Here is a 17,397-nt window from a genome sequence, read left to right as displayed (position 1 = left end):
TGCATGAATGAATGAATGCCACACCTTAAAGTGGACTCCCAAGAAAGATGCCCTATTAAATTCCTTTCATATATATTTTTGCAATAGATTTAGGAGCCTAGTAAATTATCTGCTTTGGAAAATTTTACCCTAAGCCACTTTTGAAAATGGCACTTGGGCACCTAATACCTCTTGGAAGTCAATAGGTCTGAGGAGCCTAAATCACATAGTTGCTTCTGAAAATTTTACTGGGATAAAGACTTTCCCTAAAAGCTTGTAATTTAAGAAGTCTGAGGGCCAGATCTACCAAGAAAAATGTAGGCACCTGCCACTTTAGGTGACACCAAGATCCTCAAAACACCCTGTCAGCTACTAACTCTGAAGGCAGCTAGAGTTCTATGGCACTAAAGTTTCTGCCAGTGAGCATGCACACAGCTACTTCAGTTTAGGTGCCCATCTCATGCATACATCCCAGCAGAATCCTCAAATTCAGTGTTTCCCCTGCCTAGGTAGTATGCAAGCATGCCCATTCCCATACAAAACAGCCAGAGGTTGTGCCTCCCTTATACCTCAGTGGTTAGAACAGGGTTCTCAAACTTTTGTACTGGTGACCCCTTTCACAAAGCAAGCCTCTGAGTGCGACCCACCCCCTTTTAAATTAAAAACATTTTTATATATTTAACACCATTATAAATGCTGGAGGTGAAGCAGGGTTTGGGGTGGAGGCTGACAGGCGTGACCCCCTCCCCCTCATGTAATAAGCTCACAACCCCCAGTCTGAGAACCCCTGGGTTAGAACATGCATGCTGGTGGGACACCAGATTCAATTGTCCCACTGTCTGATATGGATAAAGGATTTGAATTTGGGTCTCCTCCCTTCCCCCTCAGGAAAGTACCCTAATCACTGGGCTAGAGGGTATAATGGAGCAGGCCTCACTCTTTCCTGTTGCACAGTGTATTAAATAATTAGAGCATGGGGATTGGAACCCAAGTCTTCCACATCACTCTAACCACGGGCTAAAAGTTTCTTTAAAAAAAAAAAAAAATCGTTGGTTTAGTGTACGGGTACTGGGCAGTGTTGGTGGCCTGTACTATACAGGCCAGATTACATGCTTCAGTAGCCTTAACTATGACTAAAGCATTCCAAGATGTAGTAAGTGCTTAACTTCCTCAGGGATGGGGTCCAAGCCCTTTCTTATTGGCTACCTTAGGTGACTTCCCAATCAGTGTTCTGGCTCTTATGAATCTCATTCTTGGGTGCCTAAATCTCTCCCTACATTGGGCAAGGAGGTCTGTGTATTCTACTGGAGAGCAAGACTCCAACAAGTTAGGCATTGCAACTCAACATTGCAGCACTTTAGGCCCTTTATGGATCTAGCCAATAGCCCACTCCTGAATGTTGGAGAAATAAGATGAAGTTGACCAGTATAAGTGTTACTCCTTTGATAGCTAATGGCTTATTTTCCCGTAAGTGCTCAGGGACCTTAACTTCCCTGCAATCCTTTGAAAGTGCACATGGTCAGCACCTTTAGAAAGGTTCCATGCTAAAGTTATCAGATAAAGGGCAACTCCTTTCTGTAGGTGAAAGTGAGTATACTTCAGTATTTATAGAAGGCAAACAATTCTTAATACTTGAAAGGATTCATTCATAATGCCATAAATGAGTGCCATTAATCCAATAAAATGTACAGTTATGCTGTTTCTGCTGTAGCTTTAGAAGGTATATATAAATCTCTAAAGCAAGCACAGCTGAATGAAACAAAACAACATTCACTGAAAGTACAATTCAATTGTCAACAAATTAACAGTTTGGAGACAGGTCAATACACAATATTTCTTTTTGTAAAACTATACCGAGCCGTAATAGGTTTTCTATGCCACAGCAAGTGAAGTTAGTTAAACCTCTCGGTTCAGTAAAAGCAAAATGGAGCAAAGCCCATCTTGGTACATATAGGTAGAGAAAAATAGGCTCAATTAAGAATTACTGTAAACAAGACATTTTCCCAAAACAAAGAGGGAACTGGAATCTCTGTTAATGATTATTACACAGTGAAATTTTATTTTGGGAATGTTTAAAATTTTTTACTTCAGTGGCAGAGAACTTTAGAATATTATATATTTCTACACATTTTAGATTAGAAGCAAAAGCAAAGCCCTTCATATAGAATACATTCTAGCAATACCACAAGACAGCACATTAAAATTAATTCATTTCAGTTCTTATGAAAATAAGCACTGAAGTACACATTACATCTTTATTTTTCCACAGTTTGACACCAAAAAATTAATGTTGTCTGTTACAATTTTCTAGAGGATGAAACACAAGTTTTACTATTTGATTAAAAACAGAAATTAAAAGAATTAAAGCATTTATTTTAGACAAAAAACTATTGCTTTGCTACCAAATATAAGAAAAAGTTGCCTCAAGTACATAGCAAGTAAGAGTTTCCATAAGAGCAACTATGAACTAAATATTACATTGTATCTAGTTACAGTAAAAAAGATACGACTATATTAATTTATATCCTAAGCTTTTTTTTTTTAAAAAAAGTACCACTTTTATAAGGTTACAATTGTAATTTTGAATAGAATATGCAATATGTTGCAGACTTAAGTGCACCAATTTTATACATTCACTTTATATTCTATTTTTATTTCAGACTTCACTGGTTGTGGAAAAATCTGTTGCCTGTAACTAAGTTATGGAATTGAGAATGTTTAGACATATTTCCATTGAAAAAAGAAAATAATCAACTGAATCCAAGATGAGTAATTTTAACCTAAATTAAAAGTCAAAGCATAACAATGCCCTCTTCACATCAAACATGAAACTTCATGATATAGGGAGTATCCAAGATGATTATAGAAGCAACGCATTTTTACGTGAACATCTGCAAGGAGTATCATCTTAAGCTGTGGGAAAGACTGGACAAATTTTGTTTTCAGAACCTAGCCCTGCAGTAATTTTATCTGCAGTCTGAATCATGCTGGTGAAAGATTTAAGATGTAGCACAGTGCTTTAGACTTTGAGTCCTTCAACAAACAAAAAACAGATTCAAAGAATATTTTGGTAGCAAATTATATTTGATGCAAATTTTATTTTCACACAGATTACTAATAAATAAGTTCCTCTATAAAGACAGATCTGTTGCCAACTAGATCTGTAATTATTAGGTTCCTACAACAGTATTAAGCACTAAAATTAAGAGCTACAATTAAAAAATGATGTTATTCTTAAGTGGAGTTACTAAAGTTACTTAGACCTTACAGAAATGAATACAGCAGGGTTACAGTTACATTTACTAAAAAGTTACAGTATTACAGAGGAGTTTATTGCCAGACTTTCCCTACAAGCTACAATATATCAAATTCAGCTGAACAGTTACAATAAAATGCATCCAAGGATGCATTTCCCTTTGTCAGGTTAATATCTCCTCCCTCCTTACCCCCACATTGTGTAGTAGAGAAAAAAAGTACAACCTCTTTTCTGTACGTAGTCAAAGCATTTAAACACAGCTTCACATTTTACTACATTTTTGCCCTTCTCAGCTTCCAAGTTTGCAAAAACAATATAGTTTCTCAAAAATGAATTTAAAGATGTCCACATTAAAAAAATAAAGACTACAAAAAGTCCCAGAGATCTAAAAAATGTTACTCGTATGGCACAAAGTTATCTCCTACTAGTCCAGAAAAAGTTACTGATGTCCATTTATACTGTCTTGTTTATTTATGCTTCATTATTCAATTTGTAAAGTTGCAATCACAGTTGTAAGCAGTCCTTGCGACAACAGTAGGGAAGAAGAGTTCTTTTTTTCTACAATTAAAAAATACAGATCAAGTTGAGTGTGCCATAGGAGATGATCAATCAGCTTGGATCTTTGCCTCAGGGACACCAAGATATTTAGAAAAAGGATTTCCTTGGTTGGTTTCCATAGATTGATAAACCACAAACAAGAAGACTGACACAACAACAAACAGCAGAATCTTTATCCACATGGGAATGGAGCGTTTTTTTGTTACTGGTTTCTCTGGTTTGTCATCTGCTAAAGGAACATATTTTGAAACATATTTAGATGAAAAGCTTTCCTCCATTCTGAAGTCACTGAGCTCTATAGGTCGGCCAGCAGCTCCTTTGATTGGTCTGCGGCAGCTAGCACTGTTAATTAAAAAGAATAATTAGTCACATGATTAAGTGGCAATCTAAAGTACATACAAGTTTTAGTTTAAACGGATTAAGGATCTGTTAAGGATCAGAATGCACATCAGATACTCTGTTTTAAGATATTAAGGACAAGATTTCTCTACTGCCCATGGGTAAGCTTTCAGGCATACAGTTCACATTTTACTTTCTCTTTCCCATCACTGGTGAAGAGTGTCTTTCAACCCTATATGCAGAAAGATTGATAGGATACACAAATAGCCAGACTTAGGTATCAAGCAGGGTTGTCAAACAATGAAAAAAATTAATTGCAATTAATCGCTATTTTAATAGCACAGTTAAACAATAGAATATTATTTATTTAAATATTTTTGGAAGTTTTCTACATTTTCAAATATATTGATTTTAATTACACAGAATGCTTGCCAAGGTGGACTGGATGAGGCTCCAGGGGTTGGCAAAAAGATTTGTTCGTGATTAGTGTCCCCTCTACTTAAGGAACAAAGAACTTTGGTAGAGATCTTAGCTCTCATCACTCTCGTCCCTTGGGGAAGGAAGAGTAAAGAGGTGGAGTTAGTCAAACCAGCAGTCCAAAAAACAAGAAAAGCTGCGTTGGGCAGGACTACTCTCCTTGCCCTACAATGGTACCACAGCAAGCAGACGATTTCATACTGATAAAGAGGAAGTCCCTGATTTTAGGGACATGGGTGCAGACATTCACGGATATCATTTCCTAACTATTAGAACGTATGTGCGTCAAATTGTCTCTGTTGGGACATTTTAAATTCCAATAACAATATCAATGCGTTCTGGAAACCAGCAGTGAATACTCAACACTTCATTTCAATGAAGTGCAGTAAAAGTTGTGTTATCAGGCACTTCACCAACCATAAAGTTCTAGAAACTGGCATGTCTGATATTTCCATTAAAAGTCCAGTTGGTGCGGGGCCGGCAGGCTCCCTACCTGGCTCCTCGCAAGCAGCAACATGTCCCTGCTGCTCCTAGGTGGAGGAACGGCCACAGGGGCTTCGTGTGCTGCCCCTGTCCCGCTCCACAGCTCCCATTGGCCAGGAACTGCAGCCAACGAGAACTGCGGGGACAGCTTCTGTGGGCAGAGGCAGTGCGCAGAGCTGCCTGGCCACGCCTCCACCTAGGAGCTGCAAGGACATGTTGCCGCTTGCAGGCAGCCGTCTGAGATGAGCACCGCCAGATTTGGCACCCCGAACCCTCTCCCATGTCCCCTCCCTCCCCCAAACTTCCTTCCCCATCCTTGAGCCCCCTCCCACACCTAAGCTCCCTCCTGCCACTGATAAATATAACTTAGTTAACTGGGATTTTTGACTAACCGGGACCCCCCCATTCCCCCAATATGCCAGATAACAAAGCTTTTCCTGTACAACCATTCTTTAAGGAAAAGACATGGGCACCAATGCAGGTAGCTCAATGAAAGTCTGTTACTATGATCTCATTATCATCTTACACTTCCAGTTTGTGCAGTTGCCAGTGTTGTCTATTTATAAGAGCTCCTGGGCACAGACCACCTTTGTTATGTGTTTGTAAGATTACTACCACAATAGGGCTCTGGCCTTTAGGTGTTACTGTTGAACAAGCGGAGATCAAAAACAAAGCGTTTGGATGCTGAAGAATGAGAGAAAGAGTATATAAATAAGTGATGGGAATCAGGAAGCAAACAAAGTCTTTGGTATGTTGAACCTCGAAAGAGACTGGGGTTACTTAGTTTATAAGATAAATATGATACAAGAATGCAAAATAATGAATGGTATGGAGAAGTCAAGTCAGACATTTCTTTTTACCTTCCTACATTATACAAGAAGGAAAGGAGATTTAATGGAATTCAAAAGGCAACATGCTTTTAGAGTAAAATCTCTTTTAAATTAAAAAAACAAACAAACAAACAAAAACAAAAAACAAAAAAACCCACCACACCTACTGACTTAGGGAATTCTGTCTCAAGATATTGTGGCCAAAAGCTAAAAAAAAAAATTTAGAATAGGATTTAGGACTGGAAGTTCTATACAGATAAGAACATCTAGTTACATTAGACAGGATGCCTATACCTTCATGCTTCAGTGCATAAGGCAAATCACTAATTGACCAAGATTAGAAAACAAAGGAAAGTTATGGACAAGTTATTCCATAATTTTCTATACTTTTTTTTGGCGCTTTCCTTTGAAGCAGCTGGTACTGACCAGTGTCAGTCCAGTGTCTGGTCTCTATATGGACCATTAAGCGGATTATGGCTACAGAATTCAGTGCTCTGCTGAAGCAGTACTTTTAAAAAATGTACATATCTTTCTGCCTGGAACACAAGCTAACAGGATATTTTTAGCCTCAAAAGTTTTACCATTTTTATTCTTTAAAATTCCATGGTGGAATACTGGACTTCATTTCAGAAGAAATTAAACTGGTTTAATCAATCTGTGTCATTTTAAAAAGAAGATTCCTTATCTGAAGTAATTCTGTTTATAAAAGGCTTATTTACTTGTAGTATCTGAAGCCTAAATCACACCACATTTCAATAATGTTTGTGATACTAGAGCCCAGGTAAATTCAGTTTTAGATCTAATGGGATAAGTTAATTTTAACAGTTATATGCAGAAAGGCATGCCATCTAGCTCTATGGTGTGCTCTGAGGTTGAACCACAGAATATGGATTAATTCTTAGAGATTTCTTAGCAATACAACCTAATTAAACACAGGGAAAAGTCTTTTTCTATCATGATTGATAGAAACATAAGATACTTTAATTGTACCTAATTCCTGTAGGTGTTGATACTTCATATGGGAACATTTCCTTAAGAATATCTCTTTCTACTCTTCGTTCTTCTGCTAGTGTTTTCTCCACCACCTACGGGAACAAATAGAAGAATTATAAACCTTACCAAACTCAATAGCTTTTTTCCCCTCTAGTATAGATATTTAGGAGTGACCATAACCCTAGGTGATTTGAAAGAGAGAATTTGGTTCACCCAGTGAATTTTAAGAAGTCTTTCCTGGATTTTAATTGTTGGTTTAAGCTTTGTTACTGGCAGCTGTCTAGTGATTTTTGGTGTCCAGATGTATTCAGCGTTGTCCTCAGTTTCCTTCAACATGAAGAATACTTTGTTGTTACTTATGCAGTACTTATACACCAATCAGACAACAATACAGATGATCAAAAGGGACTAATCACCTCTATCATGGCTGTGTTGAGCAGATCACTGGATTGTGTGTGACCAATGTTAACAGTATGTTTATGAGGACGACCTGTTTCCTCTTGCTCTGGTAAGCGAAAGTGCTGCAATATAGCAAAACACTGACTGCAAAGGCTTATTGGGTTTGAGACAGTAAAGCACTTGTTTTTAATAAATTTAATGGGTATCAGCTCAGTGCTCAGTTACCAACATGATGTCAGATCATCTCTGTAAGCAAATGAGGTAGCCCATTTCACATACTACATGAAGACGTGGACACATCTTAAAGCAGAGCCACTAGTTTTTAATTAAAGATTTCTTATCTATTTTTAAGAATGAGTTGTACTCAAAATGAGCAATGCAAAAGTGATAAATCCTATTGATTTCTATTAGGAAAATAGAAATGCTGCAGAATAGCATACTATATCAGGTCTAAAATTTTTAGCATAAAAAAAGGGTTTCCAGAGATAATATAGTCAAACAAACACTCTAGAAGCAGGGGCATTTTAGCTATTAAAAGAAGAGGCAGATCTACTCCAGTAATGTTACATTGGAGGCTTTTGGTTTAAAATAATCCTGCTATTTGATGCTCTAAATTAAGCCACAGACTTGATCAATTTTTCAAAATTCGAGAGCCATGTACTCGCTCGCTATTCAACTAACTTGACAAGGAATTGTATAAAAACCCCAACATGCTACATTGATGACAGAAGCAGCACAAAAACTGCAAACATGATCCCAGAAATGCAGAATGGCTCAAAACTAAGCAGGTATTTTATTGGCCAAACTTTTAAACCTTACATTCAATCAGTCAAGCCATGATATAATGCTAGTTTGATCTGAATATCCTCATGCCACTTGTTAGAGAACTACACCCTCATTCCCACTTCTGCAGGAATGAATAAATACAAGAACTCTGTCCAGAAATAATGATAATCTAAATTTTAATTCATTTACTTCAGCTGTCATCAATGGTTTCTTTGGTGTTCTTCTGGGCAAGTCTGAGAATTCACTGATTGACAGTGTAGGAGCTGCATGCTTGAAATTTCCAGGCACCCTATTGACAACCTGCTGAGATTCAAATTGTTCAGACTCAATTAACCAAAATACAAAAGAAAAACAAAAATAAGACAAAATCTTTGTTAAACATTTGGATACTAAAAGTTACCACTCGGGGGAAAAAAGGTAAATAGATGATTTAAGAGAAGCTACATTGGAAAAAACATTCTAAATACATTAGCGACATAGTTTCAATATTTTTTTCTTAAAGCTGTTTAGTGACAGAAGCTCACAAACCCTCAAGGCAGGTTTGTTGCACATATTAAATAAAATGGACCCTCCATGAAGGCAGTGGTACCGAAGTTCTCCAATCTTCCACTTTTAAGAAGATAGGAACTATCATACTGGCTCAGACCACGCCAGCAGCAGGAGGCTTCAGGGGTTGGTGCAAGAACATATGCTCATATAAGACTGATAAAATGGAGAGGGAAGCATATCTGACAGAAAGTAAAAATACATTAAGTATTGGGGGCTATCAAGTAGAGTTAGATTTGTTTAAAGTAAAAACGCTTTCTAGTGTAAGTTAAAAGGTACATTACAGAAAGATACCACTTGTATAATTTATTAGATATATTTACTAGGGTCTCGTTGCTTGAAGCCACTATAGTTTCAGCTATGGGAGTACCCTCTGACATTACTGCATCATCTACAGGCAACTGTGCTGTAGTTTCCACCTGTTTGTTTAAAAAACAAAACAAAAACAGTGAGTGTAAAAAATAGTCTCTAGGGCCCTGACAATCTCAGGAAAAAGTAAAATGAGTCTAGATTGCAATAAGCCTCTCATCACCCTTTTCCTTGGTGTTCTTCTTGATACTCTTGTAGACTCCCTAGAAACTGCCTGAAGAGGTCCACTTTTTGAAGATCCACTTGTCCAGATAGCCTCAGTAACTCCATCTTGAGAATAGTTCTATTCAAGCATCAAATACATTAGCAAGCATATAAAAGTCATGTCCCAACACTGAAGTGTCCATAACTAAAAGCCATAGAAGCATGCATATTCCAGATGTAGGTGTGTAGCACACTTGCTTTCCAAATATCTTGCTTTGTAGAATACCTGCATTAATATTGGATATCAAGTGATTATACGCAACACTATCCTTAAGAGGATTCCTATTTATATGGAGTTGAACAGACAATGTATTATGATTATCAGAACAAAGTGACAGCTACCATCTCCAGTAAGTGTAGAGTATAAATGGTTTACATCGTCACTGGCTAAAACCTCATCTCTGGCTTGAACCTGGATAACCACTGATGAGCCGATATGCCATTTTACATTTAACTCAGATATCTCTGCATAGATAAAAAACAAACCTCTTGTGCATCTGTGGAAACAGGTGTTACCAAAACCCTTTGCTCAGATGCAGTTTTATCTCCTCTGAACACAAGATAGGGAGGTTTCCAAAGATACATACAGCAGTTTGAAATTCATCAGCAATTGTTTGCCTAAATACCATTTGTGCCTTTGAAAGTCTCCCCCATAATTGTAACAAGTTTTATATCCATAAATTAAGCTTTGCCCATTCCTTATGGCCAAGACTTGAGACATAATTGGTCAAACCTAAACCAGTCCATTAGATACTAAAAACAAGTGTCATACTAGTATTAGAATAAGATTTAACGTAGGAGTTTTCCAATGGCTTTATATCCAGTGGAGGAATGAGGTCATTCACCACAGTAATAATAGTATTGTGGGTTTAAGTAACTGGGGCCATCTTTTTCAGGTTAAGTCTCAGAGTGAGGAAAGACCCCAAATCTACAGAAGCAGCATAAAAAGCTGCAGTTTTACACTAGCAACTTGAAACACAATTAAAAATCCCAAATCCATAAGATAGCCAATATTAAACAGTTAAAAAACTAGAGAGTTACCACTGTATTTAAAAACAAACAAAAAAAAAGATTGCTTGTTTATGGTTGCTACAAATCCAGTAGAAGGAGTACAAGCTTTTATGTAGGTAAGACAAGTTATAGTCTCCTAAACTTTTCAATTACTAAGTGGTGAACTTTTAAATTGGATTTTGAGAAAAACATCACTTCCCACTAGATCCTAAATTTCATGGAGTAGGCTAAATCTGAGCCTAAACTGTTGGCAACATTTCTTTAAATTGTAAGAAAAAACTCTTCTCAAATTAAACAATTCTTTCCTTCCAAATCTAACCTCATCTCCTCTCCCCCCAGAAATTTTGGATTATTTCCTTTCCTAAAAAGGAAGGATAATTTTGAAAGTTTACTGTACTTTACTGAAGGTCATTCATAAATCTTTGCCTGTTACAGGTTTTAGATTATATTGTTTGCAGCTTTAACCACTCACAGTACTTTCAGCTTCTACTGAAAGGCATTTAGCATTTCCATTTACTAGGTTTTAAAGAATATTAATGGGCCCAGGTCAGCCTAGCTAAAGAGAGGGTTATTATGGTTTAAACCAGTAATTATTCATCATTTTGAAAGAGTTGTATGAAGAGTTTTACTATTCTCTTTGAGTCAACCCGGTGAATTGGATAAGATACCAGCTGAATTAGCACTGGGTCATATAGGTGCAGATTTCAGACTCAGTGGAGTACTATTTTGGCAGACTATATACATTTGAAATACTTAGTTTGAGGTCCTAGAAAGCTCAAGAGATCAGGCGAGAAAGTCAAATTAACATCGATTTGCTTAATCTAGGAGGTTGTGAAAGCAGGTTGTTTTCTGAGGGTGTTCTTTCACATATATTTCTCCTGTTGGTTTGACAAACTGCTAAGATAAAAGACTTCAGGTGACACTGCAAGGTCTATTTGATCTCTTAGGGTCCTGGGAGAGAAGGGGTTTGTTCAGAGTACAGGCATGTTTATTTTGCCAAGTGGGTCCATTCAAGGGGCACATTTTAATAAAATGGACATTAAAGCAATGACTTCACAACACTCTGTCTTAACTTTGTTTCCCATTATGGTTCTAAAACAGGATGCTACTGATTTCAACAAGACAGATGTTGGTGTGCTCTCTCTTGAAAAATACATGCACACTCCAGGATAGAGGCCTGATTTTTCAAGAGATTTGGACACGCCAACATCTCGGACACATTGAAATCAGTGGGATCTGCTGGAAGAGCATCAATATTTTTGGGGGGGTGGGGGGGAGGGAGGAAAATCAGGCAACTTGTTTAGGAATCTAACTTGAAGTATTCATTTAAAAAGGATTCTTGGCTGATTAAGTGTTTAAATATCCTTTAAAATAATATTGTGCAGTCAACAATTTTGAATTTTTGCTTCAACTGGAAAGAGCAGAAGTGTTTCAGTATGACTCCTTGATTTTGATTCCCATCAAAGTGAACTGGAACAGTGTGACAATAAGTTACATTAGCATATGTCTATATATGCCCCAGCCCAGACAAAATTAAGTGGTACTTGGATGTCTGTTTCAAAACAGACAAAATTAGTAAGAGTTCACCATTTCTGAAACAGCCATTGGTGACAAATTCCAGAGAAAGGAAAGATTCAGAGCAGCGTGCACTAGTATCAGTGGCTGAAACACCATTTTAAAAGAAATTTTTCTGTTCTGTCCCCTCATACTGCCAGCCCACTCTCATCAACATAGTACAGATGATTGCAAAGTTCTGCAAAAGCCAGTTACTCAAATAGTTACTCCACAAGGATTCCACTACCTTTCTTCAGCAAAAAGAAATGTTAGTCAGGGCACTACACTACCACCAGCCAAAACTGGATCATCTGATGAAAATACACTAATCTGGACAAAAGGATATTCACATTGATATGCTAACTTCACAAGGGTTGATTAGCTACAGGTATTTGATAAATCAAACTCCTGAAGTCCACATGATCAACTCATTTTTTAAGAAATGAATCTACACACCCTAAAACCCAAACACAAAAAGCCTTCATTAAGCAAGCTAGTGTATTAGCATTTCAAAGTGAGGCACTCAAAAGTTAGTAAGTGCCCATATGTGTATGCATTGATAGTATTTGACCCCACAACTGAAGACTGTTTTTCCCCCACATAATATGTTCTTCTCTTAGGATAAAATTGGTGGGGAGGTTAAGTCCTCACTCTAAAGCACAGAGGCACTAAAGCCTCTCAAACAGATACCAGGATATTTTAATTAAGCAAACAATTATTTTCCCTAACTTTGTTCTGAGAGAACTTTACAGAGCTGGTTTTGCTGAAGGTTCCAAAAATGTTTCTTGGAGACATTCAACAAGGAAATTTCAATAAATTTGGCAAATTTATAAGTCACTGAAAATGGTTTTATAATGGAAAGTGTTATGCAACCTTAACTACAGCAGTGTTGCCTACAATATCATAGAAAAAAGCAAAAGCTAAGATTAGCAGCTATATTTTGCTAAAGTTAAGTGTTACTGAGTAGGCAAAATATTAAAAAATAGCTCCAGGATTAGCTAGAACTTGGGTTGTGTTTAATTTCTACATGATTCCTGGAAAACTTGTGATAAACAGTTTAGCCCACTTAAAATATTAACCATGTGAATATTAGTCAAGTGCAATATGAAAAATTCAGCTACTGCAAGTATACTCACAATTACAAGTTGATAAGAAAGTGCCATTAAAATAACAATACCTGATTATGTTCAACAACTCTTCTTTGTTTGAGTGTTACTGGAGTCTTTGTCTTGGCTTTCAGTGGTTCTCTCTTCTCAAGTCTGAACTCTACCTTGGGATCTGAGAATAAAATCAGTCACCATTACTCTTTGGCAACTGAAAGAGCCAAAATCAAACATTCTACCTAGAATATTAAAAAAAAAAAAGGGGGTCATCTTAAGTAACTGTCAAGACCATAACAACCCAAAGACTCTGTTGCTTTTAACCCAAATAATGCACTTTATTAAAATAGACCATTTTAGCTGCCAGAATGGTTGAGTTATAACTTGTAATATTCTCTTAATATAACGAATATGGGCAAGTTTGCATTGTGACATACCGCTTGCCAGTATGCAGGTCACTCCCAGATGGGTTTGTGTAACCCCAGCCTGCCAGTCTGATCCTTGCTCTCACCAGCCATGGTTTTACTGCAAGGGGACTCCAAAATGCTCCCAGCCCTGGATTTTCCAGGAAATGTATGTCTTGTATGCCCAGCTCTCCTGGGCAGTCCAAATATACAAAGTCCATTATTCCTTTAAGGGAATATACACAAACAACTTGCCACCTTCAATGGTGTTACCTACACATTTCAACTTAAACATGCTAGATTAGATAAAACAAGTTTATTAACTATAAAAAGATAGATTTTGAGTACCAGCAATGAGGCATAAAAGTCAGAAATGATTAAAAAAAGAGAGTGCTTTCTAGTACCCAATTTAAACTATATTTATTAGATTCAAAGCAAAAAGTTTCTCACCATACACTTCCAAGCAGCATTACTGACCAAACTCTTCAGGTCAGGACTCCTCTCCCAAAGTCTAACTCCTCCTCCTCTTGAGCAAGTCTACACTTAAAACATTTAATGAAGACGCTAAACCAGCTAGAGAGAGCTCTCCCATTGGCATAGTTAATCCACCTCAGTCCCTTTTTGAAAAGTATTTCCAACTGATAACCAAGAGACTTGGGATCAAGTGGAGGAAGGAGACCTCATGATGTTTCTTTGCTAAGATGTGGATATTTTTGTCCCTGCTCCCCTCTCTTACCAAAGAATGGCCACTTGATGGGTGATGGCCTATCAGCTTTATTGATACCTGGCCAGGGTGTCAGTTTGCCCTCTGTCTTTGAGAAACTGGTTTAGCCACTTCCCAGACTTATCTAGGAAACACACTTCAGTCATGATTTCAGCTGATGTTTGTAAGTTTATATAAGTGTTGCTATACATGCATTTTGTCATTAGTAATCAGCAAGTTATGAGTTTTCAAATGATTGTACAAGACATGCCTTATGAGCTAACATTATTTCAACAGTGTTTAGGGTGTGAATACAGGGGTGCATTCCACCACATGCCTTCCAGCTAGCAAGAACATACTTTAAATGTCCAGACAAATCCTATAAAGCCTGTAATTACACTGAGTACTGTTTGAAATGATGTATTTTCAGAGTGTCCTTTAAAAGTCTTTGCTCTGTTGGACAGAGTGATAAAAAAATCAAAGATGTTTGCCTCAAATTATGATATGACATATTATCTTGTAGTTACATTTAAAAGTACAAGGATAAGTTTACAAGATTTCACTGAGGAATACACTAAGAAACTGCACCATCTACTCAGGACACTCCCTACACTAACACAGGAACAAATCAACATACCCTTAGAATAACCTCGGGCGGGGCTCTATCTACTACCTAAGATCCACAAACCTGGAAATCCTGGACGCCCCATCATCTCGGGCATTGGCACTCTCACTGAAGGACTGTCTAGATATGTGGACTCCCTACTCAGACCCTACACCACCAGCACTCCCAGCTATCTCCATGACACCACAGATTTCCTGAGAAAACTACAATGCATTGGTGACCTCCCAGAAAACACCATCCTAGCCACCATGGATGAAGAGGCTCTCTACACAAACATCCCACATACAGATGAAATACAAGCTGTCAGGAACAGTATCCCTGATGATGACACAGCACAACTTATTGCTGAGCTCTGTGACTTTATCCTCACGCACAATTATTTCAAATTTGGTGACAATATATACTTCCAGACCAGTGGCACCGCTATGGGCACCCGCATGGCCCCACAATATGCCAACATTTTTATGGCTGACCTGGAACAACGCTTCCTCAGCTCTCGTCCACTCATGCCCCTTCTCTACCTATGCTATATTGAGGACATCTTCATCTGGACCCATGGGAAGGAGACCCTGGAAGAATTCCACCATGATTTCAACAGCTTCCACCCCACCATCAACCTCAGCCTGGACCAATCTACACGGGAGGTCCACTTCCTAGACACCACCGTACAAATAAGCGATGGCCACATTAACACACCCTATACCGAAAACCCACCGACCGCTACGCCTACCTTCATGCCTCCAGCTTCCACCTCGGTCACACCACACGATCCATCGTCTACAGCCAAGCACTGAGGTACAATCGCATCTGCTCCAACCCCTCAGACAGAGACCAACACCTACAAGATCTTCACCAAGCATTCTCAAAACTACGATACCCACACAAGGAAAGAAAGAAACAAATCAACAGAGCCAGACGTGTACCCAGAAGTCTCTTGCTACAAGACAGGCCCAGAAGAGAAACCAACAGAACTCCACTGGCCATCACCTACAGTCCTCAGCTTAAACCTCTCCAACGCATCATCAGTGATCTACAAGCCATCCTGGACAATGATCCCTCAACTTTCACAGACCTTGGGAGACAGGCCAGTACTCGCCCACAGAAAACCCGCCAACCTTAAGCATATTCTCACCAGCAACCATGCACCGCACCATAACAACTCTAACACAGGAACCAACCCATGCAACAAACCTCGATGCCAACTCTGCCCACATATCTACACCAGCAACACCATTACAGGACCTAACCAGATCAGCTACAACATCACCGGCTCATTCACCTGCACGTCCACCAATGTTATATATGCCATCATATGCCAGCAATGCCCCTCTGCTATGTACATTGGCCAAATTGGACAGTCACTACGCAAGAGGATAAATGGACACAAGTCAGATATCAGGAATGGCAATATACAAAAACCTGTAGGAGAACACTTCAACCTCCCTGGCCACACAACAGCAGATGTAAAGGTAGCCATCTTAAAGTGAAAAACTTCAGGACCAGACTCCAAAGAGAAACTACTGAGCTCCAGTTCATTTGCAAATTTGACACCATCAGATCAGGATTAAACAAAGACTGTGAATGGCTATCCAACTACAGAAGCAGTTTCTCCTCCCTTGGTGTTCACACCTCAACTGCTAGCAGAGCACCTCACCCTCCCTGATTGAACTAACCTTGTTATCTCCACACTGATTTATACCTGCCTCTGGAGATTTCCATTACTTGCATCTGAAGAAGTGAGGTTCTTACCCACGAAAGCTTATGCTCCCAATACTTCTGTTAGTCTCAAAGGTGCCACAGGACCCTCTGTTGCTTTTTACAGATTCAGACTAACACAGCTACCCCTCTGATACTTAAGATTTCACTTGAGGGCCTGTATACCATATCCAGATCTATTGATAAAATAAGTAAGTTACACAGTGTTGGAGAGGTTCATTTATCTGCTCTTCTAGTTTAATTTCCCTATTTAAAAATGTAAGCTACATACTGTCCAGTGAAATAATTTACTATTTGCAGCCTTGTTCCCAAGTTATGAGAGAGACAAGGTGGGTGAGAATATTTTATTGGACCAACTTCCATTGGTGGGTGAGAGAGAGAGAAGATTCCAAGCTATACAGAGCTCTTTAAGTCTGGGAAAGGTACTCTACGACGTCTAGCACTCCTGCTGACAAAGCGCTGTTTGCACCAGTGCTTGTCATCGACAAAACTTCGGTCTTTCGGGGGGGGGAGGGGCAGGAAGAGGGTGGTTTTAACACCTCTGAATGACAAAATTTTGTCTTTCACTTGCCAGTGTAGACAAAGCCTTAGTAATTTTTATCATATGTTGCCTTCTTACTCCAGCTCCCATACATCATTACACTCAGCTGTTTTGAATGCCAAAGAGCTATAAAAACTTTGTGTGTATGAGCCCAACTTTAATTTCTCCTTCCACATTTGAGCATTTCTTAGTTAGAAGAAACACTAGGTAGGAAGAAATGAGGAGTATAGATACCAGTAGGCGATTTCATTTTGTCCTCCAACCCACCTTTCAGTTAGTCATTACTTTGGTTAGACCAGTAAAAGGTGTACACACATGAAGTTATTAAGAAAAAGCACTATAAACGTATACCCTACCTTAATCCACGTTAGTTTTCAAGTGTGGACAAGCCCTAATACCTATTGCAGTGAACAGGAGAGGGTTTTTCACACTGAATGAAAAAATAACTTTATTTAATAGCTATCCATCCACAGAGAGGCACTCTGCCTACAAACTGCAAGAAAAGTTCTCTGTTGTAAACGCAT

The 17,397-nt window shown here is 38.4% G+C and overlaps 1 protein-coding gene across 23 annotated transcripts in view; it reads right to left on the bottom strand.

Annotated features, from left to right (window-relative positions):
- Positions 1-2,011: 2,011 nt before the first annotated feature.
- Positions 2,012-17,397, bottom strand: part of TMPO (thymopoietin) — a 65,212-nt gene continuing 49,826 nt past the window's right edge. For 2 of the 23 annotated variants that reach the window (XM_065561188.1, XM_065561084.1), the window contains exons 4-11: positions 12,962-13,062; positions 9,179-9,298; positions 8,970-9,065; positions 8,290-8,403; positions 7,332-7,436; positions 7,129-7,242; positions 6,913-7,007; positions 2,012-4,135 (exon numbers count right to left, since the gene is read on the bottom strand). In XM_065561188.1, coding sequence (XP_065417260.1) covers positions 3,841-4,135; positions 6,913-7,007; positions 7,129-7,242; positions 7,332-7,436; positions 8,290-8,403; positions 8,970-9,065; positions 9,179-9,298; positions 12,962-13,062 — 1,040 coding nt within the window. In that variant the 3' untranslated portion in view covers positions 2,012-3,840. The remainder of the gene's footprint in view (positions 4,136-6,912; positions 7,008-7,128; positions 7,243-7,331; positions 7,437-8,289; positions 8,404-8,969; positions 9,066-9,178; positions 9,299-12,961; positions 13,063-17,397) is intronic. The other 21 variants (XM_065561092.1, XM_005305218.5, XM_065561099.1 and 18 more) reach the window with 21 other exon arrangements.

Source organism: Chrysemys picta, chromosome 1 (genome assembly GCF_011386835.1).
Source record: "Chrysemys picta bellii isolate R12L10 chromosome 1, ASM1138683v2, whole genome shotgun sequence".
Taxonomy (NCBI): domain Eukaryota; kingdom Metazoa; phylum Chordata; order Testudines; family Emydidae; genus Chrysemys; species Chrysemys picta.
This window is presented reverse-complemented; position numbering and strand designations above follow the sequence as displayed.